This window comes from Cucurbita pepo, chromosome 9 (genome assembly GCF_057944985.1).
Source record: "Cucurbita pepo subsp. pepo isolate OVF chromosome 9, ASM5794498v1, whole genome shotgun sequence".
Taxonomy (NCBI): domain Eukaryota; kingdom Viridiplantae; phylum Streptophyta; class Magnoliopsida; order Cucurbitales; family Cucurbitaceae; genus Cucurbita; species Cucurbita pepo.
This window is the reverse complement of record NC_141806.1, coordinates 14,267,640-14,295,216: the sequence shown is the minus strand read 5'-3', so window position 1 is coordinate 14,295,216 and position 27,577 is coordinate 14,267,640. Positions and strand designations below refer to the sequence as shown.

General features: G+C 36.4%; 6 protein-coding genes and 2 non-coding genes across 10 annotated transcripts; 5 read left to right on the top strand and 3 right to left on the bottom strand.

Moving 5' to 3' along the window:
- The first annotated feature begins 204 nt into the window (after positions 1-204).
- Positions 205-1,391, top strand: LOC111802355 (protein C2-DOMAIN ABA-RELATED 4). The gene is made up of 3 exons (XM_023686685.2): positions 205-371; positions 459-554; positions 791-1,391. The coding sequence occupies exons 1-3, from the start codon at positions 261-263 to the stop codon at positions 1,079-1,081; spliced, it is 498 nt and encodes a 165-aa protein (XP_023542453.1). The 5' UTR covers positions 205-260; the 3' UTR covers positions 1,082-1,391.
- Positions 1,392-2,544: 1,153 nt separating this feature from the next.
- LOC111802796 (small nucleolar RNA snoR113) lies at positions 2,545-2,640 on the top strand. Its single transcript, XR_002816330.1, has one exon. It is a non-coding gene; the product is annotated as a small nucleolar RNA snoR113 (small nucleolar RNA).
- Positions 2,641-3,201: 561 nt separating this feature from the next.
- Positions 3,202-6,623, bottom strand: LOC111802340 (ERAD-associated E3 ubiquitin-protein ligase component HRD3A). The gene is made up of 6 exons (XM_023686667.2): positions 6,002-6,623; positions 5,401-5,889; positions 4,752-4,967; positions 4,221-4,544; positions 3,883-4,125; positions 3,202-3,733 (listed from the first exon to the last, which is right to left on the bottom strand). Exons 1-6 carry the CDS (start codon positions 6,527-6,529, stop codon positions 3,512-3,514), a joined length of 2,022 nt encoding a protein of 673 aa, XP_023542435.2. The 5' UTR covers positions 6,530-6,623; the 3' UTR covers positions 3,202-3,511.
- On the top strand, positions 6,583-8,117 carry LOC111802341 (uncharacterized protein At3g17950). 2 transcript variants are annotated; one of them, XM_023686669.2, is made up of 3 exons: positions 6,583-6,674; positions 7,293-7,388; positions 7,468-8,117. In XM_023686669.2, the coding sequence occupies exons 2-3, from the start codon at positions 7,305-7,307 to the stop codon at positions 7,942-7,944; spliced, it is 561 nt and encodes a 186-aa protein (XP_023542437.2). In that variant the 5' UTR covers positions 6,583-6,674; positions 7,293-7,304; the 3' UTR covers positions 7,945-8,117. The 2 variants fall into 2 exon arrangements, with proteins under 2 accessions (XP_023542437.2, XP_023542436.2); XM_023686668.2 differs by lacking the exon at positions 6,583-6,674 and having other exon boundaries at positions 7,125-7,388; positions 7,468-8,115.
- A 568-nt stretch (positions 8,118-8,685) lies between these two features.
- LOC111801378 (surfeit locus protein 1) lies at positions 8,686-12,492 on the bottom strand. The gene is made up of 6 exons (XM_087127025.1): positions 12,199-12,492; positions 11,985-12,085; positions 10,768-11,006; positions 10,167-10,344; positions 9,796-10,082; positions 8,686-9,034 (listed from the first exon to the last, which is right to left on the bottom strand). The coding sequence occupies exons 1-6, from the start codon at positions 12,368-12,370 to the stop codon at positions 8,965-8,967; spliced, it is 1,047 nt and encodes a 348-aa protein (XP_086983151.1). The 5' UTR covers positions 12,371-12,492; the 3' UTR covers positions 8,686-8,964.
- Positions 12,493-13,093: 601 nt separating this feature from the next.
- Positions 13,094-13,173, top strand: TRNAL-UAG (transfer RNA leucine (anticodon UAG)). The gene has a single exon. It is a non-coding gene; the product is annotated as a tRNA-Leu (tRNA).
- A 36-nt stretch (positions 13,174-13,209) lies between these two features.
- Positions 13,210-17,614, top strand: LOC111802415 (ABC transporter G family member STR-like). The gene is made up of 3 exons (XM_023686766.2): positions 13,210-14,040; positions 14,861-15,129; positions 15,203-17,614. The coding sequence occupies exons 1-3, from the start codon at positions 13,411-13,413 to the stop codon at positions 16,824-16,826; spliced, it is 2,523 nt and encodes an 840-aa protein (XP_023542534.2). The 5' UTR covers positions 13,210-13,410; the 3' UTR covers positions 16,827-17,614.
- A 32-nt stretch (positions 17,615-17,646) lies between these two features.
- On the bottom strand, positions 17,647-21,019 carry LOC111802414 (protein TIFY 6B). 2 transcript variants are annotated; one of them, XM_023686763.2, is made up of 7 exons: positions 20,808-21,019; positions 19,772-19,929; positions 19,336-19,643; positions 19,165-19,255; positions 18,298-18,607; positions 18,140-18,197; positions 17,647-18,053 (listed from the first exon to the last, which is right to left on the bottom strand). In XM_023686763.2, exons 1-7 carry the CDS (start codon positions 20,890-20,892, stop codon positions 17,978-17,980), a joined length of 1,086 nt encoding a protein of 361 aa, XP_023542531.2. In that variant the 5' UTR covers positions 20,893-21,019; the 3' UTR covers positions 17,647-17,977. The 2 variants fall into 2 exon arrangements, with proteins under 2 accessions (XP_023542531.2, XP_023542533.2); XM_023686765.2 differs by having other exon boundaries at positions 19,336-19,640.
- Positions 21,020-27,577: the final 6,558 nt, after the last annotated feature.

Sequence of the window (27,577 nt, the reverse complement as noted above, 5' to 3'; positions counted from 1 at the left end):
TCCTAGTGTGGCAACTGGATCTCCCGGTCATCCCGAACCTACCAACTCCTCCATACCGACCATCCCAAACCTAGTCTCTCTCCCTCACCTCCAACAACCTAAAAAGAACCTAGGCTGGTAACCAGGAACCTTTTGTACCGGTTCCTAAGAGGGGGGGAGAGAGAAGAGTTTGTAATATTATATAAAGAGAGAGAGAGGTGGGAGATTCACCAAAAAGTCCAGAGAGCGGCGGAGGGGGAGGCCGTTCTTCGTCGTCTTTAATGGAGAGCTTATTAGGTCTTCTTCGTATTCGGATCATTCGCGGCGTCAACCTCGCCGTTCGCGACGTTCGCAGCAGTGATCCTTACATCGTCGTTAAATTGAATAAACAGGTTTTTCCCGCTCGGTCGCTCCACCGATGAATTCAAATTTTGTGTCTAACATGTTTTGAATATTGTTCTTGGTGATTATATGCGCAGAAATTGAAGACCCGTGTGATCAAGAAGGATGTCAATCCTGAATGGAACGAGGACCTCACTCTTTCTGTTACCGACCCCGATGTTTCAGTCAAGCTCGTACGTAACTCATCTCGAGATGTTTACTCAATTCATGGGACAGGGACGGAAAGTCTTCTCCATTTCCAACCCGTCTTCACCTCTTATTTCAACTTATCATCATGTTAAGGGATGATTTGTTTTGTTATATAATTTCGTCTCCCTGACTCGGGCCAAATGGATATCTTTAAATTGTGTATCGATTTGATTTGTTATATATGGTGAACTCGAGCTTACATTTGATGTAACGATTGTAGACGGTGTACGACCACGACACGTTTACGATGGACGACAAGATGGGAGATGCGGAGTTCGAGATAGGGCCATACATCGAAGCACTGAAGATGGATTTGGCAGAGCTACCAAGTGGAACCGTGCTGTCAAGGGTGCAGCCATGCAGGCAAAATTGCTTAGCCGAGGAGAGCGCCATAGTGTGGGAGGAAGGCAAGGTTATTCAAAACATTTGCCTGCGCTTGCGAAATGTTGAATGCGGCGAAGTTGAAATCCAGTTGCAGTGGATTGAGCTTCCTGGTGCCAAAGGTTTGTAAAAATGCCTTAAACAAACACCACCATCATCGCCTTGTTCTGGTTCTTGTTCTTTTTTGATCCTCTACTGTTTTGGTCCAAGATTATCCATGAATCCATTTTTGCTCATGGAATTCAACCAAACCCTTTTTTTTTTTTTTTTTTTTTTCTTTTTTTTTTTTGTCTTTTCACTCGTGAAAATCTTATAAGATCATGTAAAGTTATGAAGCTTTTTGTTTTTTTTTTTTTGATGGATTGGTTCGATTTGTTGTTTTCATTTATATTCTTCTCCTCCCCACCCAATAAATGAAAGTGCTCAATCACCAAAAATCACTTTTATCGTGCTCAATCACCACCCAATAAATAGATATGAAACATATAAAATGGGTCACGACCTATATGGCACTGTGACCAGTGACCTACATGGGTCACGACCTATATGGCACTGGTCACATGGGTCACGATCTTTATGGCACTGGTCACATGGGTCACGATCTTTATGGCACTGTGACCAGTGATTTACATTTTTGATCGTAGCGGACTTGCGATTGTGCGATACTCATACCAACTATGAAAATAACAAACCATAAAATATTTATGTGTATAACAAACCATAAAATCATACCAACTATGAAAATATTTTTAAATATTTCAAAATATTAAAAATATTTATGAAACTCTTATAAAATATTTTTGAAATAAATTACTTACCATTTCCATAGAAAAAGTAGTTGTATAAAAAGTATTAAACAATCCATTTTAATTTTTACCTAAGGTAAAAAAGGTTAAAATTTTAATTTTTATCTAGGGTAAAAAAGGTTAAAATTTTAATTTTTATCTAGGGTAAAAAAGGTTAAAATTTTAATTTTTATCTAGGGTAAAAAAGGTTAAAATTTTAATTTTTATCTAGGGTAAAAAAGGTTAAAATTTTAATTTTTATCTAGGGTAAAAAAGGTTAAAATTTTAATTTTTATCTAGGGTAAAAAAGGTTAAAATTTTAATTTTTATGGTAAAAAAGGTTAAAATTTGCCATTCTCGGCAGTAAAAAAAGCAATCCGGGGCTGGCGCAAATTTCAACTGGCGAAACAAAGCGGGAAAGAGTTTTGTTTCCATTTTGAGGCATAAAACCCTAAATCGGAAGGTCTTTAGGATTTAGGGAAGGGGAATCGAATGGTTCAGACTCGCGGGACTGAGAGAGATGGAGCACAGAGACGATTATAAATTCATGGAGATTAGAGATGCCATTGCCTCCATCAATCAGAAGGTTAACCTTATTGGCGAACTGACTGCGCACTGGTATTTCTCCTCTTTTCTCCCATTCATTGCGTGAAATGGATGTTGTTTGTGCGATTCACTCCCATGAACTTGTCATTAATTTGAGTTCAAACTCTGAAACATGTTGTTTTCTTTAGCGAAATCCTAGCATCTGGTATTTTGATGTCATCTTTGATCATCATTTATGATCATTTCACGATTAATAATCTACTGGCAATGATGAAAAAAAGGCCGGACTTACGGCTGCTTCCGTTCGGACGGTAGTAGAATGACGATGTGTCTGCAGTAAGGTGTTTTTCTGAGCCAGTTCTTGTAGCAAACACTCTCTATTTCGCGCGCTAATTTTTTTATATTTTTGATGGCTCGTCATACGCCCTTATATGGAGTCGTCAATTAGTTGTAATTTTTTTCAGTTTCTCTTGAATAGGCGATGTTTTGTTGTGGAAAACTGGAAGTAGGAGTGTTCTTATAATTCTTTCCCAGTGCTTGCTTTGGCACAATCTACTGTTACCTTTTTTATGCTTCCCCCACCCTACTGATGCTCGTCTGTTTGTCTTGTGTTTTGTCAAGTATCAACGATTCTATTTATTGGGTATTATTATGAGTCGTAAGTCAAAATTTAAGATTGTGAATGAGGAAGCTTGAAGTTCATAGTATGAAAATTAAGATTTAGATGACCATGCAAATTAAGGTTTCTCCCAATCTATAGTATGGAAAGAGGAAGTATATACTATAAAGAGTACTAGAAATTATATCATTTGGGCTGAATATTTGCAGCCAGTTGAGGCTTGTAGCATTAATTCAACTAGATGTTACACAGAATTATTGAACTTGCAGAAATGAATGCAAGTTCGTCTGCTATTTATAGTTCTTTTAAGGTTCCTACAAAAAACAGTTCCATTAATAGGGTCGACACAAGACAAACTTGCATTCATTGCTGCAAGTTCATTAATAGGCTACATCATACAAATCTACAATGGAATTTCTTCGTAATAAATCACTACAAAAAATTCTTCCTCTACTCTGCTGTGAAATTCCCAAGAGCCCAAAAGCTCTTACCACGCAGTTGACTTATAATTTCCTGTACATAATGTCGCAGAAAAGATTCTCATAACTCATTAAAAATTAGAAGAAAAAAAGGAGGATTGATCAATTCAATCAGAAGTACAAGGAGTGATTTAATTTTGTGCAGCCACTGCGTGGTCATTGGGGTGGAGTGGCACAGCCACCGCAGCAGCACGAACAGCTGCGTGCCTCCTTTGTCGCTCTCTAAGATATAGGACAGTGAGGAGGCAGGCAAATAGAGTTAGAATTGTTGCATTTCCTTCCTCCAACAGTACATCCTCCACCCATGCATCAATTTTTGGATAAACTTCTGGCAACGAATCAATCACATGGACCTAATTCACACATTAGAAACACCCCATTTGATAAGTCCATGTGTGAATAAAGCGTGAAGGAATATAACACAATCTACTTTGTGTGTGTGTCGAGGAGCTAAGGTACTCTAGCAAGGCAAATATTAAGAAGAATAGTCCATTAAACCCACCAGAAAACAGTCCGCATGATTCTTTCGTAACCACAGGCTTCCTAGAGCCAGCTTGACTGGCAACCTAGCAGCTGGATCAAGTTCCAGAGCTTGATCATAGTAACGCTTGGCTAGGTGTAGGTCAAACGGAAGGCCTAGACCATGTTCATGCATGTAACCAAGGTTGAACATGGCTTGTGCATTTAGCTGGGATTTGGCATGCATGTATGCTTCCGCAGCTCGATCATAATCTACGTCAGTGCCCTGAATGAAAATGGAAAAGTAGAAACATAAAGATCTCGAACTTGTGATCTTTAAACATTTACGATTTAATCGTATCACGTACTCTGTGAACATACCCGACCGTAGTAATATGCATCCCCAATCAGTAAAGCAGCATGTTCGTTGCCCTGCTCGGATGCTTGCCACCAAAGAGAATGAGCTCTTTGATGTCTTTCTGCCTTGGCGCAAAAGCCAGATTCCCCCAGACACATGCTTTGTTCTCCATATTTGTCAAGTATCCATGCTGCATTGCTTTGTGCCACCTCGTATCCTAGCTCTGCCATTCTTGTATACAAGAAGAATGCCTTGCGAATGTCAGCTTTCAGATATGATTCCAATGCCCATCTAGACAATGAACTCCAAGGTCCTCGTTCGGCAACTAATTTGTACAGTGCACTTGCCTGCAACCACTCAAAACATCAATTAGTAACATGCCCATCTAGACAATGTATGTGAATAGGTTGAGAAACTTTCCGATAACTATATCCCAAAAGAAAACTTCAAACAACCAATTTGATAGTGAAATAAACTGCTCAGAAGTTTTGGAGAAAATACTCCTTAGAAATCCACAATAATGCATACAGATATATATAGTTGAGTGAATGTACCATAGGAATATTCCTCTTGAGCCCAACACCAGTATGAAACATCTTTGCCAGCTGATAGAATGCCTTTGGTTGTCCAGCATTAGCAGCCACTATAAAATGAGTACATGCCTTCTTCACATCTCTCTTTACTCCAATTCCTTTAAGATGCATAACTCCTAGATTATAATGACCACCAGACTCGTCGTTATTGGCAGCTTTCTCAAAGTACTCCTTGGCCTGTATTAAAGGACATAGCATGTGGAAGGGAGGACATGAAAACACGTTATAAGCGATATAGGCAGAGTTACTTACTTGAAGGGAAAGAAAAAATAAGAAACAAGCAGTAATTCAGGTGCCATATCAAACATATACCAAACAACCCAACATTCAGAACATGAAAATACAAAGAAAAAGATACCCATTTAAACGATGCATTAAGATCCAAACCTAGCAACACCTAAGGGCAGGAAGGGGTGGAAGGGATGTGTCAAAATGGGAGCAAGTTCATGTTACAATGCCCACAGGGGTTCGGAAGTGCAGATGTCTACTATGCTCTATACACCATTGAATCAAATAGACTCTAATTCACTTATGATGCAGGGAAAATGTATTGCCTGAGATGCAGGGGTTCAGAAGTAGAATTTGCAAGAGAAACTAATGGTAATCTTACCTTAGTAAAGTTTTTCTCCACTCCATAGCCCTTGACGTACAAATACCCCATGCCATTATAAGCAGAAAATGATGGCTGCTTGGACGCACGAGTTAGCCATTGAAGTGCCTTAGTGTAATCCCTCTCAACCCCGGCACCCCTTGCATATATCTCTCCAACTAGTTCCATAGACCTAGGTTCACCTTTCTCCACAGCCTTGGAAAACCAGGACAATGCCTTGGCATGATCACGCCTCAACCCTCTCAGTCCAAAATAGTAAAATAGTCCAATTCTATACATAGCTCCAGCATTACCCTTCTGCGCCTGATACTCCAAAATTTGGAAGTCTTCGTCCTCCTCTCCTCTAGACTTTCTCAAGGCTTGCTTGTTCTCCTCAGCCCCATTATGGATCCTCACAGGTTCAATCACTGGAGAGTCCTTAGAAACTAATAAACTGTTAATAGCTACCTCTGCTAATTCAGCATAAAGCTTGACTGCTTTCTCATACATCTGCAGCAACCAAGCAAGGTTTACCCATTGGAAAAGCACGATAATCAAAAGGATCTGGATGCATTCAAAGGTTGAATTCAAAAGAATTAAACAGAATTCAAAATCCACTCACTTCTTGCCTGAAGTAAATATACGCAAGAGCCATCTTAGATTGCTTATTCCCTTCAGCGGCAAAGTAATGATACATAAACGCCTTAGCCTTGTTCGTCTCCTTCATTATCCCCATTCCATGTAGTAACCCTAGCACCGATTGTGCGTGCGGATCCCCACTCCCCGCAGCAACTTGATCAATGTCCGCAACCGCATCCTCCATCAACCTTAAGTCACCGGAACTCACCGACGACATAAATTTCCCTAAAGCAGTGTAGTACAGATCCTCCGGCGCGTCGGAGGCGGAGGAAGGGGAATCCGGTTCGAATATAGGGCGCCAAGAGCCAGGGTCGAGCTCCTCGCTGGAGTTTTGAGATTCAGGTTCCCCAAATTCATCCCACTCGGCGGAATCGGGGAAGTCGTCGGCGAGTGCACCATCCTTGAGGTCATCTTGAGAGATGACGATGAGATATGGACGAGCATTGATGAAAAGAGAGCATAGACATAGAATTAGAAAAATGACCTGAAGTCTACGAGCTTTCAGTTGCATTCTAATCTGTCCTCCGATTGGGCTTTTGAAGATGAAGAACAAGAAGAGGACGACGACCACGACCACGACAACGACGACGACGAAGCTCTGTGGGATTTGATGCAAAACCAAAACTAGACGACGAGATCCGGCGGTGACACATCAGGTACTATCATTGGACCAATAGGACTTCGCCATGTCAGCAAAAGTTTAATTCTTATTTATAAATCCAAAAGTTTAATATTTTTATCTTATAATTTTAATATTTGATTAGTTTAATCCATCATGTTTAAACTTCTCTATATAGAATAATCATATCATCTAGGAGTGATAAATTATCGATGACTCATAGCTCATCTACCCTTTTTGGAAAAATAAGTCTCTAGGGCCCAAGTTGGATAAAATTATGAGTTTAGTTTTCAAAATGATTTCTAATCACCACAAGGTAGGTAGGTACTTACTAAATGGATCTTATCGTTCATGAATGACAAATTATGGATCCAGTTGTTAAATTGAAAACTTTGTATTGGGTAAGTTACCTAGTAGGATATACAAAACTTTCAATTTTGTATTTAATACGAAACTAAATTAATGATTTAAAAATAAAGACTTCAAAAAGTGAAAAATTGGAGGGCAAAATTGAGAATAAATAAATGGGAGGGGAAAGAAACATTTCAATTTTCATCTCTCTCCTCCGTTTCCAAATCCTTAAATCCTTTCTCTCTCTTCTTCTTTGTTTTTATTTCTAATTCAAATTTCAGTCTCTGCTTCTCTACACCCACAGAGAGCAAAAGAAATGTTGAATCCGGCGAACGATCTGTTCTCGACGCCGTCTTCTCCGACGAATTCATTCATTTCCTCCTCCGATCTCGACACTGAGGTGCTCCATCATCGCCTTCTCCCATTTTATGATTCTCTTATCCGTTTCTTTATTTTCGGAATTCAATTCTGTTTTGCAGTCTACAGGTTCCTTCTTCCATGACAGGAGCACCAGCTTGGGGACTTTAATGGGGGTGAGCTTCCCGGCGATTGCCTTCCGAGTCTCCTCCCAGAGCCGAGACCACCACGCCGCTGCGGCGGCGACAGCTGATGTTTCCCGCAAGAGCAAAAAGCCAAAGAGAAAAACGACGGCGTCGGGGCTAGTCTCTGATCGGAAGCGGAAGTGGTGGCAGCTGTGCAGGGACGACGGTGTTAAACTGGCATCACTGGGCGACTTTCTTGAGGTGGAACGGAGATTTGGGGATGCTGCTTTTTACGACAATGCGGTGGATCTAGAAGGCGTGGTTACGGCGGATCAACGGAGGAGTGGCCGGAATTTGTTCGCCGACGGGAGAGTTCTTCCGCCTGCGCCAACGGAGGAAGAAGCATCGGCAGCCGCGGCTCTCCGCCGATTTTCATTATCGCTCACCGGAATTTGCAGCGGCGGTGCCGGCTAAAATTTGGGATTTGATTTGTCCAGTTTATTTAAATATAATATATTACATTTAATCAATCAAATGGTTTAATTATTACTATGGAAGAATTTTGAAAAAAAAAATGCAACTTTTTTCGTGTGGTGACCCTCTTCTTTTCTTTTTTTCTCATTTTTTTAATTTCTTTTAATCCTACTTTTTTTCTTTTTTAAAATAATTGTAAATTATGAACTATGCTCAAGAAAAAAATCATATATTAATTAGGAAAAAGATAACCCATTTTATATTTTTCCAAATCTAAATCTAAAGGACAATTAACATGTCATACTAAATAGAATAGAAACACTAAATAGAATAGAAACATAATCTAAAGATGCTAAATAAGCATAAAATCATAAGATGCTCATGTGCAGAGCTTAAGAAACGGCTACCACATTCTAGAAAGGCAACAAGCGTACAAATTATCTAATCATGACACGAGATAGTGACAATGAATAACAATACCAAACTCTCCGAGTTTGATAATAGCAATGAATTCAATCTAAATCATTTAACGAAAAACAATAAGCAGGCAAATCTAGTGCCAACAACTATGGTCATTCCGACTCGAATAGCGTATATTTAAGTTGTTGCAGTTAAAAAAACTCAGTCTCACCATCTAACTATGGTGAGCACGAGTTTGGCTCATCCCTTTTGCGAACTAACTGATGTTGAAGGTTAGTATATCAAGATATTCACAGAAAATTGACAGTTCAAAGAAACAAATTTCAAAATGAAGAACAAATTTATTAGTTATGGAAATACCAAAATGTTTACTCAATTTAATGGCCGAGGAAAAGTTGTTATCTTCCCACATGCTGTATGGCTTAAGGGATTGAGGATTTCTTGGCATTTTCTAGTTCAAAACGTCCCAAGGAAATGAGATATTCAGGCTTCTCTAATGAAAAAACATTATGAAAAACAATACCAACAAAAATAACTCACATACGATTTAGGAGTTCCGGGTTCGTTCCTGCTCTAAAGAAGATCAAATTATAATGTTCGTCATTTTCGAGTCGTTTTTTGCCTCAGTCTTTTGATAGCCATGAAGGTCACAGCAGCTGAGAGAGAGTACCTGCACAAAGATCAGCCATTGCAAGAATAAGAATGTGTAACAAAGCTTCTTTGATATCAAAATCTTAATGAAATTCATTTAGTTTCCTTTTGAGTTTTACCTTTCGAGCTTCTCTTCAAAATTTTTAAAACGCGTCGGTTAGAGAGAGGTTTCCACATTCTTATAAGGAATGTTTTGTTCCCCTCTCCAACCGATGTGGGATCTCACAATCCACCCCTCTTGGGGGCCAGCGAGGACGCTAGCACACCGCTCAGTTTCTGGCTCTAATACCATTTTTAACAGCTCAAGTCCACTGCTAACAAATATTGTCCTCTTTGGGTTTTCCCTTTCGGGCTTCCCTTCAAGGTTTTAATCGTGCCTCTGCTATGGAGAGGTTTCCACACTCCTATAAGAAATGATTCGTTCCCCTCTCCAACCGATATGGGACCTCACAATCCACCCCCCTTGGGGGCCCAACATTCTCGCTGGCACATGGCCCGGTGTCTAGCTCTAATACTATTTTTAACAACCCAAACTCACCGCTAGCAGATATCGGGCTTCCCCTCAAGGTTTTTAAAACAAGTCTACTAGGTAGAGGTTTCCACACCCTTACAAAAAAAAAAAAAAAGAATGCTTCATCTTAATTCTCAATACAATTGGGATAATCATTAACACAAGTACAGGACACTGAAATTTATTCCAAGTCTAAAACCTTTGAATGCTTATAATGAAATAGTGAACATTACATTTCAACACTGAATGGAAAAGGGTGACAGACATACCATGTTAATGTGTAATTAAGATGATCCTGTGGCATAACGGAACTTCGTATCAACGTATTAACATCCTTCGGAATCGGATACGGGTTACTTGGGTTCACATTCTCATTTATGTCTTCCACATAAATAGCATCCTCAGGGAGTCCAGAAGTACGTGCAATTGCTGGAACATCAACATAAAACCATTGGCTAGAGCCAGGATCATTTGCTGGAACAAATATGCTAGGCTTTTCACTTGTGCGAACCACTCCAATAACTTCTACTGGAGTAATGGGGCTCACCTCATTATTCTGCATATCAACAACCAAACTTAGAATTTTGGTCTTGGAAGATAAGTTAATTGACATTAAACAAGCAAAACTGTCAAAAAGAACCTCTAGATTCTTGGTCGTTTTCGACCAGAACTTCCACCAAGAGCTTCTCTCACTCTCTTGAACCATGGAGGGTGGAATATCTGAAGACTGTTCACTACCTTGATGGTCTACTTCTAAAGCCTTCTCCTTCCAAGTGCGTGGAACCCATCCTCGATTGACCAAAACAGGTGACTGCACACTGGAGAAGGGTTGTTTGATCTAATCTTGGTTAAATGGTGACTTATAACGTATATCGAGCTACAAAATCCATTCGAATGAACAATTTCCATTTTTATACAGCATGGCAATTAGAATTGGTGAACTAAATGTGCTATTTGGCCTTCCATGTCCTTGGAAATTCATAGCATACTACCTTATTGTGAATGAACAGCCAAGAAAACCATTTAAGTGTGAAAGAATTCCAGCAAAAATTCCCATTCATATGTTCATATCAGAATATAAAAGGCCAGCTTTTGGAGGTTAGTTGGAAGCAACTTCAACAGCCATGAACTTACAAGCAAAGCAAAATGGTTCATAAATACACCACTCTAGAATGGAACAATTCTCTACTGAAGACAAATATAAAGCCAGTTTTGATAAGAGAAAAGGGACTGGAAAATACCTATCAGGTAGGCCAGGAATGGGCATCAATGGGGTAATAACATAATGGCCATTTTCGGTCACTCCTGAAATGCTTCTCGAACGTGGACCAACGAAGATTGATTTCTTCTCATCAAAAACTCCTTTACAGATCACCCTCCTGAACTCCAGATCATCTAGCTTGTCTTTCAATGGAAGTAAGCTGTTTACGTTCACAGGTTCCATTAACAGTCGCTTCTGCCTGTAATCTAGAATTTCTATCTGCAAAATAAAATGTCAAAGACGATCCTTACTTCGACGAGAAATGGGTGTACATTAGCTCCGTACAGTGCTACTTTGACGATTTAATGTGGAAAAGACAGATTTTCAGCTTCCAAGGATGGAAATGAAGCAAACTTTGATACTAAACAACAGAAATTACTGTTCAAATTCTCTATGGCATGGAAAGATTGCCACAAAAGTTTCACCCTATACCACTGACCGAATCAATGCCTCAATAAGAAACCCTTTAGCCAAGATTTTAGAGAATCATAAATTCTTTTCAAGGATCTGTTAGGAATCACACTCTCCATAATAGTATGATATTGTCCACTTTGCGCATAAGCTCTCATACTTTGCTTTGGGTTTCTCCAAAAGGCCTCGTACCAATGGAGATGTATTTCTTACTTATAAATCCATGATTATTCCTAAATCAGCCAATGTGGGACTCCCTCGAACAAAGTACACTATAGAGCCTTCCCTGAGGCCTATGGAGGCCTCGAACAACCTCCCTTTAATCGAGGCTCGATTCCTTCTCTAGAGTATTAGAACAAAGTATACCCTTTGTTCCACACTTGAGTCACTTTTGACTACACCTTCGAGAGTCACAACTTCTTTGTTCGACATTTGAGGATTTTATTGACATGACTAAGTTAAGGGCATGACTCTGATACCATGTTAGGAATCACAACTCTCCACAATGGTATGATATTGTCCACTTTGAGCATAAGCTCTCTTAGCTTTGCTTTGGACTTCCCCAAAAAGCCTCACACCAATGAAGATGTATTCCTTGTTTATAAACCCATGATCATTCCCTAACACCAATAAAGAGCGTCAAGAACAGTCTTCAAGATTTGCATTCTTTTTAACGGAGGTATTTTACTAATTCAACTGGATAAATGATTGAATAAGTAATGAAAAGCTAAACTATTAGAGAATTCAAACAAGCATAACACAAAAACCAGAAATAAATCAAAATACCTTCTCTTGCCTCCTGAAAATCTGCCAAGTTCCAAGGCCAAACGTGAGAGCCCCAGGTAAAAACAGGAGCCATTTTGACAATTTCGAGTCTCTTTGTTTCTCTAAGAAAATACCCACCAAGCAATACGCGATTTTAAACAATAAAACTCACAAAAACCTAAATCATTTTGCAAAATCAAGACCAATCCAGATAGAAGAAAGTTCAGAAACTCACGTTGAGCTTGAGAAAGGGAAGATGACTGGGGATCAGCAGCAGAAGAAACTGCAGCCGCAGAGCTGAACGAGGAAGAAGACGAAGGTAAAGGCGTCGGCGTCGCGCTGTGCCGAGAAAGGGAAATAAAAGGGCGAAATTTAGCTATGGATTTAGCAAAGGAAGAAGATGCCATGTTCTTGATGCTGACATTTGAGAGTTCTTCAGTCTTCTTCTTCAGCTTCCTGCTCTGTTCTGCTCTGTTGTGGCTGAAAAACTCATTTCAGGGCCTTAAGGGTTTATGCTTTGTATTCGAACCAATTCACCCCTAAACTTTTATTTCTAAGATCTGTAAAATTAATTAAATAAATCCATTTCTTCCATAAACTTTTAAAATAATAATTTTTTAAATTTTAATTTTTTTTTATTTTAACGTTGACAACTAATAAATAAATTTAGTTGAATTTTAAATAATTTTTTTTATATTTGATAAATCAAATATTTATTTTATAAAATTATTGAAAGAAAATTAGGTATTAAAAATATTTTATATATTAGTTACACTTTCAATATTATTTAATACGTAGTTATTATTACTTTAATTAAATAATTTGTATAAAAATTATATATTATTTACTACCATTTTCAAATTTTCCAATCAAATACCTTTTTAATTAGTTATATTTAATAAATTAGAACTAAAATAACTTTAATAAACTCGTGTTTATTAAATTCAAATTTATTTTTGGTTAAAAAATATTTTTATCTCTAAACTTTTATTAAAATATATAATACAATTTAATTGGATTTAAAAATTATATAATACAAAATCTACAATAATTAAATTGTTGCAAAATTGGAATTTAAATATATATATATATATATTAGTAATTTATTTAAGGTTTTTTGTTCAACAAATGACAGTTTGGCAGAGTGGTCTTAGGCGCCAGATTTAGGCTCTGGTCCGGAAGGGCGTGGGTTCAAATCCCACAGCTGTCATTTTTGTTTTGATTTTGCGGCTCCAGTTTTCTGGGTTGAAGAAAAGAGAGAATAGCTAGATTCGGGGCAGTATTTGTCGAAATATTCTTCCATTTGTGTTCTTGGTTTTATCCCCCACTGGCCTTCAGTGATGGAGAGTGTTGGAGTTACCGAAGTCAGACAGTGACATAAACAAAGAGATTTCAGAGACAAACAACCAGTTTTTCTTGTTAATTTCTCCCTTCAACTCCTTCCCTCATGTCCAAATTTCTGCCCCTTTTTAAACCTTCTTATAGCTTCTCCATCCTTGCCTCTTGTCAATGCCACTTTTCTTGCCTCTCAAATCCTACAAACCCAATACTCATGGCAGTAGATGGCCGGAGACGAGCAAACAAAAGTCTCGAGACCCTTCTCGATAACGACAAGGTTGTCGCTCCGCCACCGCAGCTGCAAGTCAAGTTGTTGCCAGGACAAGGCTTGGAATTCAACAACTTGTCATATAGTGTTCTAAAGAAGTTTAAAAAGGATGGTGTTTGGATCAAAAGAGAAGCTTATCTTTTGAATGATATCTCTGGACAAGCGATGCGAGGTGAAATCATGGCTATCATGGGGCCGAGTGGCGCTGGGAAATCGACATTTCTTGATGCCTTGGCTGGTCGGATGGCGAAAGGAAGCCTTGAAGGATCTGTTAAGATTGATGGAAGACCTGTGACTGCAAGTTACATGAAGATGGTTTCATCTTATGTTATGCAAGATGACCAACTCTTCCCAATGTTAACTGTGTTTGAGACATTCATGTTTGCAGCTGAGGTCAGGCTTCCATCCTCTATTTCTAGGGATGAAAAGAAGAACAGAGTTTACGAGCTAATCGACCAACTAGGTCTACAGGTATATACCACTTTCCTTCCCTCTTACATCTCCACTATTGATGTGAGATCCCACGTTAGTTGGAGAGGAGAACGAAACATTCTTTATAAAGGTGTGAAAACTTCTTCCTAGGAGATGCCTTTTAAAAACCTTGAGGGAAAGCGCAAAGAGAACAATATCTGTTACGGTGGGCTTGGGCGGTTACAAATGGTATCAGAGCTAGACACTGGGCGACGTGTCTGTGAAGGGGGGTGGACACGAGGCGGTGTGCCAACAAGGATGCTTGGGCCCGAAGGAGGGTGGATTGGGGGGTCCCACCTCAGTCGGAGAAGGGACGAACCATTCTTTACAAGGGTGTGAAACCTCTCCCTAGTAGACGCGTTTTAAAAACCTTGAGGAGAAATCTGAAAGGAAAAGCCCAAATAAGACAATATCTGCTAGTGGAGGGCTTGGATTGTTACAAATGGTATCAGAGCCAGACCTCGGGCGATATATCAGCGAAGAGATTTAGCCCTGAAAGGGGGTGGACACGAGGCAGTGTGCCAACAAGGACGCTGGGCCTGAAGGGCATGTGGATTGGGGGGTCCCACATCGAGGCAGTGTGCCAACAAGGACACTGGGCCCAAAGGGGGGTGGATTGGGGTGTCCCACATCGGTTGGAGAGGGGAACGAAGCATTCTTTATAAAGGTGTGGAAACCTCTCCCTAGTAGACGCGTTTTAAAAACCTTGAGGGAAAGCCCGAAAAGGTAAGCTCAAAGAGGACAATATCTGCTAGTGATAGGCTTGGGCTGTTACAATTAATTCTTCCCGAACTAATAATTTTGTTTCTCTTTGTTCTAGAGTGCCATGCATACATATATAGGTGATGAAGGGAGGCGAGGAGTGTCGGGAGGCGAACGACGAAGAGTGTCGATAGGAATCGACATCATCCACAAACCGTCGCTCTTATTTTTGGACGAGCCGACCTCGGGGCTTGATTCTACGAGTGCTTATAGTGTAGTAGAGAAGGTGAAAGAGATAGCTCGAAATGGCAGCATTGTTCTGATGACCATTCATCAACCTTCTTACAGAATTCAACTACTACTTGATCGCATCACTGTTCTTGCCAGGTATAAGATCCTTTACGCCTTTGACCTTGATCCATTGTAATGGCAATTCATGTTTCAAATGTGACCATTACAGGGGAAGATTGATATACGTTGGAAATCCATTCAACCTTTCTGTTCATCTCTCTGGCTTTGGAAGGCCAGTGCCAGATGATGAAAATGGCATAGAATATTTATTGGATGTGATCAAGGAATACGACGAATCAAATGTCGGGTTGGAGCCTCTCGTGCTATACCAACGACACGGTATCAAACCCGATCTAGTTGCAAAGACTCCTGTTCCGAAAACACCTAAAGCTCCTTACAAAAACGGTCCGGGGCCAGGACCGAAGTTCCTAAACCTTCGTAGTCAAGCATTCTCCATGACATCAGGGCCAAACTCGAGCCAATTTGATTCAGCATATGGATATGATGATAACGAGGACGACGACTTTGATAAATCTCTCGAACGTAAATCAGCTAGAACTCCGATGAATAATCGTAGCGGTGTTTACTACCCTCCTTTAGCATCTCAATTCTACAAAGATTTATCTGCTTGGGTCTATAATGGTGTTAAAGGAACTCCTGGTCGACGACCATCGTGGACTCCTGCAAGAACGCCGGGACAAACACCAGGAAAAACACCTATATCCGGAGTTAGAAGTGTCGTTTCGAGTCAATTTCCGTCGTCTCATCAAACGACTACTCATGCAAAAATACCTTCCGTCTTCAACATGTCAATGGACTCTCATTTACCTTCTTTTGAAGAGTTGGACCTGGAAGAAGTTCTTGATGAGCCAGACCATGGTCCCAAATATGCAAATCCTTGGCTCCGTGAGGTCGTCGTGCTTTCATGGAGGACGATGCTCAACGTGATCCGCACCCCAGAATTGTTTCTATCTCGCGAGATTGTATTGACAGTAATGGCGATAATTCTTTCGACGATGTTCAAAAATCTCGGCCATGCTACGTTTAGAGACATCAACAGACTTCTCAACTTCTACATCTTTGCAGTTTGTCTCGTTTTCTTTTCCTCAAACGACGCTGTCCCGACATTCATTCAAGAAAGATTCATCTTCATCAGAGAGACATCTCACAATGCATATCGAGCTTCGTCATACGTCATTTCCTCCCTCATTGTCTATCTCCCATTTTTCGCGATTCAAGGCTTCACATTTGCAGCCATAACCCAATTCTGGCTACACTTGAAAAGCAACCTGTTCTTCTTCTGGATATCACTTTTTGCCTCACTCATCACAACAAATGCATATGTTATGCTTGTGAGTGCGTTGGTACCAAGCTATATCACAGGCTATGCAGTTGTAATAGCCACCACAGCCATTTTCTTCCTCACTTGTGGATTCTTCCTGAAACGAACTCAAATACCAATATACTGGAGATGGCTTCATTACATCTCAGCAATAAAGTATCCATTTGAATCCTTGTTGATCAATGAATTCAAAGGGACAAGATGTTATCAAGGAAATCCCAACGATCTTTCGCCCGGGCCGTTGGGAGATGTTAGGATTAGCAAGCTGCACAATGTTTCTAGAGATTTGCAGCCAAACTGCATGCTGATCGGAGAAGACGTTCTGTTCTCGATGGACGTTAATATGCGAAATATATGGTATGACATTGGTATCTTACTAGCTTGGGGGGTGCTTTACCGGCTGTTCTTCTATGTGGTTCTTAGATTTTACTCCAAGAATGAGAGGAAATGAAGCAAGCATCATCTTTGTATCTCTCTAGGCTTTTGAATGGGAATAAGTTGAAGATTGTAATGCCACCAGAGTCGCTTTCCAGAGGCTGAATCAAAAAAACAAGAAACAAGCTAAGTCATTTTCAGCAATTTTAAGCAAAGCAATGCATACTCAAACCAAGCTCTTGAGAATGTTTATACTTGAAATTCTAAATGTCAGTTTTCATTTTACCATATAACACAGTTCAACAAACACAGATAGTTTTTTCTTTCATTTCAAATATCTGCTATTGGTGGTGCTATTGGTGGAATTAGACTGTTACAAATGGTATCAGAGCCAGACATCGGATAATGTGGACTCAAGGCGGTGTACCTGCAAGGGCATTGTTTCTCGAAGGGGGTGGATTGAGGGGAGAGGGGGGGTCCCACATAGTTCGGAGAAGGGAATGAATGCCAGCAAGGACGCTGGACCCCGAAGGGGGGTGGATTGTGAGATCCCACATCGGTTGGGAAGGAGAATGAAGCATTCTTTATAAGGGTGTGGAAACCTCTCCCTAGCATACACGTTTTAAGAACTTTGAGGGAAAGCCCGAAAAGGAAAACCCATAATAGAGGACAATATCTACTAGCGGTGGACTTGGGCGGTTACGAAAAAAACATAGACAAGGGGGAATGGCCCAAGCTCTTCTCTATATTTGGTCGAAAGTACTTTTTCTTGTGGGAATTATTCCTCATTTGAATTTTAAAGTAACATGTGAACACTAAAGAACAGTCTAGAGAGAGAAAGATCATAAAGAACACAGCCAAAATGTTCTCAGCATGTGATGAATGGGACCAAGAGATAGAAACATTTTCAGTTTGATTCTCTATCACGTTTTCAAGTAGAGGAAAGAACAATATAGAATCATTCAGAATAGTTTTACATACAAAATATCATCCCATTTTTTTTCTCTGGGTGTAAATAAAAAGCAATATTTTACATAAACATGGAGCAACTAAGTTACATATTGTTCAATCGAAACTAACTGCGCTTTTCAATTGAACAAAAGAAAATTATATAAAAAAACAAAACCAAGAATCAATCTAAGCTAACAGATTGACAAATTTTGCTTTATATCCAATTCTCTAATGTGGAGGACAAACCGATTTTGTATGTCCAAAGCGAGAGAGACATCAGGCCATCAGATCCAAGGTTGTGGATGAGCAGTCTGATGCTTTCTTTCCAATATTGTAGGGGCATGTGTTTATCCTAAAACAACATGAGAACGAACTCGTGAGATTCCGAGTCGAAGTAGAACTAAACACTCAAGTAAAAGAACCAGGTTGAAAACTCACCGTTCCCTGCGCTTCTCTAGAAACCGAGTCAAGGATGCTTTTCGAGCCTGAGGCACAGCTGTAGGGAGGAGGTGATAGGAGGGATGTCAGCATGTTTGTTGTTTAAATCATCACTTCTGGAAAAATATGGACTAGAGTAGAGTGAAGTGGCTTTATACCTGCAGGTATGAATGTCGTGGCAATCGGTGCAATGGAACGAGCATCCTTTGGAGGTTCGGAATAGTTTGAATGGGATGCTGGGGTTTGTATACGTTTTGGTGCAGCAGGTAGCTCAATTTTACTACAGGATCCTACCCCTGCATTAGGACTCTTAGAATGTGCAACAGAAGGCGGACTTGAAAGGCCGAGGAGTGGCATTCCTTGGAAGTTTTCGTTGGGGAATGATGCCTTCACTTGACCGATGGGATGTACGTTGTTTTCTGTTTGAGGCAGCCCTCCAGTGCCAGCAAGAAGCATTATAGCCTGAGCCTGAATAGAAACATCAAACAACAAGAACTGAGAATTGATTCTTGTAACCGCCCAAATCCGACCGTCAACAGATATTGTCCTCTTTCGGGTTTTCCCTCAAGGTTCTTACAACGCGTCTGCTAGGGAGAGGTTTCTACACCCTTATAAAGAATGTTTTGTTCTCCTTCCCAACCGATATGGGATCTCATAATCCACCCCCCTTCAGGGCCCAGCGTCCTGGCTGACACTCGATCCTTTCTCTAATCGATGTGAGACCCCCCAATCCACCTCTTTTTGAGGCCCAATGTCCTTGCTGGCACACCGCCTCACATCGCCCAGTGTCTGGCTTTGATACCATTTGTAACAGCCCAAAGCCCACCGCTAGCAGATATTGTCCTCTTTGGGTTTTCCCTTTCGAGCTTCCCCTCAAGGTTTTTAAAACGCATCTACTAGGGAGAGGTTTCCACACCCGTGTAAAGAATATTTCGTTCTCCTCCCCAAACGATGTGGGATCTCACAATTCTTCCCCAAGTGGTGAGAAGACAAAACAAAATTAGAGTCTTTAAAAGAACAGATACCTTCTCAGGAGATACATCATTATAAACACAAACAGATCCCGCATAGAAGATCGTCAGCTGCGGCGTTGAACCTGGAGGTTTTGAAGCATTCCTACAAAGAAAAGTAAGCATCAATTTTCAAGACATCTAGGCTTTGACATCTTTCACAGATCCATCTTGAAAAACAAGTACCTTAGCTCAGTGCTACCGATGACCGAGCTCGTGAAAGGAACAGAAACAGAGGTCGCAATTGGAACACCACCAAATGGCTGCAAGTTAACATTGGAACCAACCACAGCTTGGCCAGAAGAAACCAACTGGGATTGAAACACCGGAACATTGAAAGCCACAGGAACAGCATTGTTAGTTTTAGTTTGGTTCGAGATTGGAAACATCTTCACATCTTGTGAACGATGTACCGAAATCGCCTCGCCATTTTGGAACGGATAAACAGCCATTGCATACTGGTTACCAGCCTTCTTATCTAGAACTACATTCTTCTACAAACAAAAGACAAAATCACCAACTTCAAATCAATGAACAGAGTCCAAGCCATTGATGACTACACATCAAAAGACAGAGAATTGCAGATTCAGAGCATAATCAAGAACAATGAAGAAAGTGAAACCTGAATCACAGTAGAATATGGCCTATGTGTAAGATTTGAAAGGTCAGAAGAGACCAGTGGATCAACAACAATTTTCCTTTGCTTCTCATCTTGAGCAGCCTTGAAAGACAGCAATTGGGGAAGAGCAGAAACTTTGTTTGAGAATGCCCATTGCATGCCTGAACCAATCAAATTTCATTCCACAATCATATGATCAATAATCTTGGGAGATTAAGGGAAAAAAAATCTTAAAAACTTCAAAAAGAAAAAAAATTAAATAATTACATCGCCATGATTCATTATTATAACAAAGACCACACCGACGTGTGATTAAAAAAACTTTAATTTTTCTTTTAAAAAAATAAACCGAGTGTTTACCACGGGATTGAAGTATTTAATTGTTAATATGATCATTGCAGCTATCCAGCTGTATTATCTATTTATTTATTGTTATTATTCTTTTATACCGCACTGAAATTGCCACGTCACTGTTCTTTAATACATAAATTAAACGATTGAAGTTAAGTTTAAATTAATGTAGAACAAAATTCATTGATTAATTTAATAAATTGTTTTCCAAATTTTCACATTTTCCCTATTTAAAAAATTCCAAGAAAAAAAATTAAAATTACACGCAGTACACAAATAATAATTTTTTAATTCATGTATTTTTAAAAACCATAATTTTTAATATAAAAAATTCCCCCAAAAACTTTTTGGCTTGTCAGTTCTTTGGTACATCAAATTTACATTTCGGTACAGCGTGCGAAACGTGGTTTTTACGCCTATTCTAACAGATTTTTCTTTCTAATTTTCTGTTTGGTTCCTGAGAAAATAAATTCTAAATTCATACAATAATTTCCTCAATCTTCATTTCTTCTCTAACTTTTCCTGTTTTCCAAAAGCAATTTCGTCGATACAACAAACTCAAGCCCTAGCAGAGACATTTCCGAGTATCAAATTCGCCAAACAGATTTCCAAGATATCACACAAAACTTCCATGGAAATCGAAACAGATGAACAAGACGATGATGAAGAAGACGAGACATGAACATACCTGAATTCTTAGAAGAATCTGAGAAATCTTCTCTCGACGCCATAGCGTCATTCTTCGAGTTCAAACCTAAGAAATCTCTCTCCATTTGAAATCCTCGAAAGAATTAACGCCGAAAAAATACCTGCAGAGTTTCGAAGCGATGAAGAATCGAGCCAGTTTCGAGCTCCAAGACCATGAAAGTTAAGCGCGCACTGAGAGAGAAATAGGCAGAGAGAAAAAATACGAGAGAATTTCAGCGCTTTTTAATATCAATGCGAGAGGAAAGCGAGAGAAGCACGTCTTTTTATTCAAAAAAAAAAAAAAAAAAAAAAAAAAAAAAAAAAAAAAAAAAAAGAGAGAGAATTTAATGTTTACTGTATTATAAAAATAAATAAAAGTTAAAATAATTTTGGTCCCAATTTTTTTATTATTTCCCTATTTATAATTTTAGATATTCAATTAATTTTGCCTTTTTTTCTTCGAATTTTGAATTTTCTTTTCATTTATATACTATTGATACTCACTTTTGGTCCAACAAAATAATTTAAATATTATATAATTTAGTGACAAATTATATAAGAAAACGCTCTTATTTTTATAATTTATATAAAGAAAGTTTATAAGATTTAACTTTATAGAAAAATTATCGATAATTAATAAATAATAAGTAAGGCTCGTGGCACTGTGAAATCTAAGCCGTTGGATTGATTAAGAGATTCGGGTCCTTGAGATGGGGTATGAAAGTGGGTAAAATGGGAAAACGACCACGTGCGAGTCGAGCCACGTGTCGGTTAGTTGGATTTTCTCGAATCCGTGAGCTCAAAACGTGGATAATTTTTTCCACCTCATTTTTAGTTTTTCTATTACTTTATTATTTCTTTATTATTATACAATAATATATTCTCTTTCGCCCACCCTACATAAACCAAAATTAAATAATTAAATAAATAAACAGCCTCTTTAATTAATTAATTTATTCAGCCACGTTAATATTTTAATATCCTTTCCTCCTCTTTTTTTTTTCCTTAAATTCTTCTTTTTCAAAATATAAAATTTATTTTCAAAATTAAAAATAAAAATAAAAAAAAGTCTTATTTCTCCATGTGTTGGATTGTCGAATTTCCACGTCACCTGAAATTAATTAATAGCTTATGACTGTATAAGTTTGACTTTATTATTTATTAATTGTTACATTAATAGAAACTAAAAGAATTATTAAATTTCTTCAGAAAAAAAAAACAGTTACATTAATGAAACCTACCAAATTTAGCTTTAAAATATTCTTTATTCCTTGCTATTTACGTTAATTTCCACTAATATAAAATAATTGTAAATAGCCTTTTAAAATGTACTAATTCTATTTAGCTGAAAATAATTTGTTCATTATTTTCAACCAATAATTTTATAATATAATTAAATATTGTGATGTTTTTTAAAATAATTAAATTATAAATTTGTTCATACAATTTAAATTAAAATCTAATCTCTATTATTGTTAAAATTATAAAAGTTTTCTATGTTTACGAAATTTCTATTAAATTATAGTGATTAATTCTAAAATTTGGAACTATTTGAGGCCCATTTTAATAAATTTATAATTTAATTTAATATATCTAATTCAACTAAAAACCCACCATCATAATAATGTCTAAAAAAAAATTAATTAGTTGTGGTCAACCATTTGATAAAAAATTTAATAAATTAACCAAATATAATAAAGCTTATAAATAAAACTCCATTATAGAATAAATAATAAATCAAAAGCCAAAAATGAAATATATATCACATTTATTGATAAAGCTTTTAAAAATTGTCAATTTTATCATTATTTCACGTCGTTTCCAAGTTTACATCAATACCATCCATCATTTAAAAAAATATATATTATTTTATTGGAAAATGGAATATATTTTTCTTACATTTTTAATATTTAAGCCGAATTATCAAGTAAAAATTAGAAATTAAATATTTAATAATATTTATATAATTTGAATAATATGGAATTTTTGATTAATTACAACGATTTAATATCAATTTAAAAAACACCAATCTACATTTTCAAACTTAAAATAAAATTATTTATTTTTCTTTCTCGAATATTATTATTGAGTTAATTTAAAATTATTTGTTTGTTCTTTTTTTTTTTTTAAGTTATTGAAATTACTTAAAAAAACAAAAATTAAATCAGTGGTCCCAACTAAGGCTCAAGTATTTCCCACATTTCCTTATTCGGTGGGGTCGCCATGTGTCGCTGGTGGGCCCAATTGCCACCTCGGATTATATTCCAAGCCCTATTAAATTTAATATTCGTCAAATTTTACTTTAGACCGAGTCAAACATCAAATTTTACCGTACTATTTTAGAAAATAAAATGAACTAAAATATTATATCAATTTAAAGATAATTCACATATATGCTCGGTAATTTTTTAAGTTTAAAATTTTAATTAAATTATTATTAATTAATGTTAATTCTAATTAAGCGCAATTAATTTTGACACATATTGTGGATGAGAACGAGAAAGGTGAGACATTTTCGACCCTATCATAAAAGTCAATTGAACGGGTCTTTTCAATTCACAATTGAAATTAAAATGGACAATTGAACTTTTGTGTGGGACATATTTTGTCCCTCGTTTCTCACTCTATATCTTTTCAGATTCTATTCGTGATAATTTCCGCTACTGAATTATGATAAATTTATTAAAATATTTGACAAAAAATCAACATGATAACGCTTAATAAGATACTTATTTGGAATAAATATGAAAAATCACGTGAAAAATCACGTGAACTTTTGTTTAAATAAAAAGTACCAAAAAAAAAAAAAAACTATGTAACGACCAATGTCCATGATTCGTAATTTGAATTCGATACCTGTGTGCTCCGACATTTCTCTATATCCCCTACGATATATTCACGTTACTTTTTAAATTCATGTACTTTTTAAAAAAATTTCTAGAGGTCACCGAACGAAAAGGAAGATGCACCCTATTAATATAGATAATGACTTTCAATTCTTTTAAACGTTTCTTAGTCATTTTATCATCATGGTCACTCTCATTTGGATGTGATCTCGATGATAAATACGTAAAATCTTTAAAATAATTAAATTTATATTTTAATATAAGTATATTAAAATGGATTTAAAAAAATTTAAAAATATATATTATAGAAATATTTGATTGAGGCATCGTTTTCCAAGTGGCAATAATAATAAAGGCAATCACATGGGGTGGGCCCAGAGGATATAAAATTAAAGACCAAAACGTGTGTACGTCTACTTTAGCATGAAATGGGCCCAATTATTTTTATTCTTGAATTTATATCCCATCAGTTATTTATTTATTTATTTATTTATTTATTTATTTATTTAAACTATATATATATATATATATATATATATATACAGAATCTAGCGGAAGAGAGACGCCAAGTTGTTACAATGGGTACCATGTTTTCCATGTGACCCGTTTCACCAATCACTTTATTTATTTATTTTATTTTATTTTATTTTATTTTATTTTGGGGCCATTTTTAATTCCTGTCCATTTGAATCGTGATATTTTTGGATTATTATTTTTTACGCTAAAAAACATCATTTTTAGGGGACCAATTTTGTACTAAGTTACTTTTTTGTTTTTTTTTTTAATGTCTAAACACGACCAAAATTTTCAAAGTGGTAACTTTTTCTTGTTGTGTTACAACAAGACCGGGAGGCTGAGAGAACTTAACAAGTTTGATGCTTGTAATAGTACATGAATTAACTGAGAGTCATATCTGAATGAGAGTGATCCTAAAGATATAATGCTGAAAAAAGACATACATATACTAATAAAGGACTTAATAACAAAAACTTCAAATTTCTTAGAGCATTTGTGAGATCCTACCTTGATTGGAGAGAGGAACGAAGCAAGCCTGTACCTAAGCATTTTTCACTAATAGACGTGTTTTAAAATCGTGAGGCTAGAGGCAATACATAATAAGACAAAGCAGACAATATCTGCTATCGGTGGGTTTAGGCTTTTACAACATTTCTCGTTGAAATAGCCTTCACTTTTGGAAACACTTAGAAGACAAATAGGTAATATGGTGATGTCGTACGAGAATGTCGGGGTCATCAGATACGGAATTCAAATTTCAAATCTCGTTAAAAAGAGGGGGGAAAAGGATACTAATAAAATGAGGACGGGAAATATTTGTTTAAGCTATAGTTTTTTAAGGGTAAGTTAATTATATTGATGGGGACATATATGGTTTGAGAGTGATTCTCTACTTTAAATTTGGTGTTATTCTTTGCTCTAAAGGGTCACGTTGAATTCCTTTGCACTACCATCCAATTTTTAATAATATGCTCGTGTTTTCTTTCACTATTTATTATTTTCATTTTTCATTTTCATTATTATTATTATTATTATTATTAATAATGTGTTGTCAAAATATCAACCAAACATAATATATCAATAAGCATCACCATGATAAGAACAACCAATAGTGACCATCATTAATTATTTTACCACATTTTTTATTAAAAAAAAAAACATTATATTCATTAAAATTTTAAATTAATTAAAAATTTTAAAATATCATCGTAGAGCTTTCAATTTCTAGTCTAATTTTTTATTTACGCACATATTTATAATTTTTTAAAAATTAAAAGATCTATTAAATATAAAATTAAATTTTGTGTCTAATAAAAAACGAGCGTCGGTAACGTTAGTGGTTTGAGGTCCAAACAAAAGGAAGCCAACTTTTATGTTTTGTCTACCACCAAGGGCCATGATTCCTTTGGCCAATTATTATTATTAAATAATTTTATTTAAAAGTAACAATAAAATTGTCTATTCTATCATTTTTAATAATAAAAAAAAAAGAATAATTTTTTTAAAAATTATGGAATTGTCTATTCTATCATTAAATGTGAAGTGTCATGCAATACACAAGTTCACATGCAGTTATTAACCTTTTAGAAACGTCCACGTTTTTTTCTCTATTCTAATATTTATTCAACTAAAATAAAATAAAAATATGGCATGTAAAATGAGAGGTACATGAATGAATCGATATTATATTCGAATGAGAGCGATTTTAAGGATATAAGGGTTAAGAAAAGTTTGAAAGAATTGAAGTTCACTGTCTATGTCAATAATGTGCACATTTCTCTTCAGTGGCTTAAACATGTGAATCAAGTGGTTAAACATAACATGCTTTACTTGGAACAATTCTATATCGGGTAATCTTTTAGGAAAGATGCATGTGAGTAAAGACAAACCATGTTGAAATGACTCGTGTTAGTCTGTGGGAAAAGTCTTCACTCTTAAAAGCGAGGAATGAGTAACCTGACCATATTGCAGGGAATGCATGCGAATATCTGGAACATCAGGTACTAAATTCGAATTTGAATCTTGATCCAAATTCTAGGCACCGGACGTTAAAAATTCAAATTTGTTTTATAATAATTTGTTTTAGAAGAAAAGAGTTGACTATATTATTAGGATACTTTTGAGATTTAATGTGATATTAAGTCCATTAATTATATCTAAATTTAGAATGGGAGAATCTAAAAACTATTATTTTAAATAAAATTACAAATAATCAACGCTTACATCAATCTAATAAATTATATAATGCTCAATAAAATAAAATAAAAAATGACAGTTTATGCCTAAATAAATCCAATCATCCTTTTGACTTTTCAAATCTCAAATTATATAATTTTTAAATATTAAATTTTAGTTTTTATACATTCAATAATTTTAATTTTGATATTTAAAAATTAGTCTTTATTAGTCATATTTTTTAAAATTTTTAAAAAGGTTATAAAATAAAAATTACTAGAATTAAATAATAATAATTTTTTATATTTTATATTTTTTATTTAAAAATTCACGAAATAATAATAAATTTTAGTTAAAAATATGGGACAAAGTTAGACTTTGAATATTAAAATTGTTAATTTTTTTTCTTTTTTACAAAAAAAAAAATTGATATATTTTATGGTCGAGGACAAAGAAAATATTAAATCCTGAATTAATGTCATTTTTTTTAAAGAAAATTAATGTTATTTAATGATTTGTAGTGCTGATTGAATTTAAAACAAACCATCAACTAATATATATATTTTTTTAGGAATACCAACTAAGAATATTTTCACGGTTGAATTTACAAATTATTATAGAAAATGTCACAAAAAAAAAAAAAAAAAAAAAAAAAAAAAAAAAAAAAAAACCATTATAAAAAGTTTACGTACATGGGCTGAGCCCAAATTAAACTAAATGAGCCGAGCCCAAATAAGAATAAATGGGTTGAGCCCAAATTAAAATAAATGGGCCGAGCCCAAAATAAAAATAAATGGGATGAGCCCAAATTAAACTAAATGGGCTGCATCCAATTAAACTAAATGGGCTGAGCCCAATTAAAAATAAATGGGCTGAGCCCAAATTAAAATAAAATGGGATGAGCCCAAATGAAACTAAATGGGCTGCGCCCAATTAAAAATAAATGGGCTGAGCCTAAATAAACTTAATTTAGCTAAAACAAACTAAAAAACCCACGAATCAATAATTTAGCTGTGTACTAATAATTAGGTAAAGCCCACTACTAGCAAGATGACTTCTACGGAGAGGTTTCCACATCCTTATACCTCCCCAACTGTTGTGGGATCTCACAATCCACCCCCTTCGGACCCAACGTCCTTGCTGACACACCGCCTCATGTCCACCCCCTTCAGGGCTCAGCCTCCTCGCTAACACATGGCCCAGTGTCTGACTCTAATACCATTTCTAACATCCC

Bases quoted from the DNA above. Each gene is read 5' to 3' on its own strand.
- LOC111802341 (XM_023686669.2), top strand. From the start codon at position 7,305: ATGTTGAATCCGGCGAACGATCTGTTCTCGACGCCGTCTTCTCCGACG. The intron at 7,389-7,467 runs GTGCTCCATCAT...TCTGTTTTGCAG, and splicing joins CCTCCGATCTCGACACTGAG to TCTACAGGTTCCTTCTTCCA.
- LOC111802355 (XM_023686685.2), top strand. From the start codon at position 261: ATGGAGAGCTTATTAGGTCTTCTTCGTATTCGGATCATTCGCGGCGTC. The intron at 372-458 runs GTTTTTCCCGCT...TTATATGCGCAG, and splicing joins TCGTTAAATTGAATAAACAG to AAATTGAAGACCCGTGTGAT. The intron at 555-790 runs GTACGTAACTCA...TAACGATTGTAG, and splicing joins CCGATGTTTCAGTCAAGCTC to ACGGTGTACGACCACGACAC.
- LOC111802414 (XM_023686763.2), bottom strand. From the start codon at position 20,892: ATGGAGAGAGATTTCTTAGGTTTGAACTCGAAGAATGACGCTATGGCG. The intron at 19,644-19,771 runs GTTTCACTTTCT...TTTTGTTTGTAG, and splicing joins CATATTCTACTGTGATTCAG to AAGAATGTAGTTCTAGATAA. The intron at 18,198-18,297 runs GTATAAAGCCAC...TCCTCCCTACAG, and splicing joins CACGACATTCATACCTGCAG to CTGTGCCTCAGGCTCGAAAA.
- LOC111802415 (XM_023686766.2), top strand. From the start codon at position 13,411: ATGTCCAAATTTCTGCCCCTTTTTAAACCTTCTTATAGCTTCTCCATC. The intron at 14,041-14,860 runs GTATATACCACT...TCTTTGTTCTAG, and splicing joins TCGACCAACTAGGTCTACAG to AGTGCCATGCATACATATAT. The intron at 15,130-15,202 runs GTATAAGATCCT...TGACCATTACAG, and splicing joins CGCATCACTGTTCTTGCCAG to GGGAAGATTGATATACGTTG.
- LOC111801378 (XM_087127025.1), bottom strand. From the start codon at position 12,370: ATGGCATCTTCTTCCTTTGCTAAATCCATAGCTAAATTTCGCCCTTTT. The intron at 12,086-12,198 runs GTGAGTTTCTGA...GTATTTTCTTAG, and splicing joins TTCCCTTTCTCAAGCTCAAC to AGAAACAAAGAGACTCGAAA. The intron at 10,083-10,166 runs GTTCTTTTTGAC...GTTGATATGCAG, and splicing joins AAACGACCAAGAATCTAGAG to AATAATGAGGTGAGCCCCAT.
- LOC111802340 (XM_023686667.2), bottom strand. From the start codon at position 6,529: ATGCAACTGAAAGCTCGTAGACTTCAGGTCATTTTTCTAATTCTATGT. The intron at 4,968-5,400 runs GTAAGATTACCA...CCTTTAATACAG, and splicing joins TGGAGAAAAACTTTACTAAG to GCCAAGGAGTACTTTGAGAA. The intron at 4,545-4,751 runs GTACATTCACTC...GAGTGGTTGCAG, and splicing joins TCAAGAGGAATATTCCTATG to GCAAGTGCACTGTACAAATT.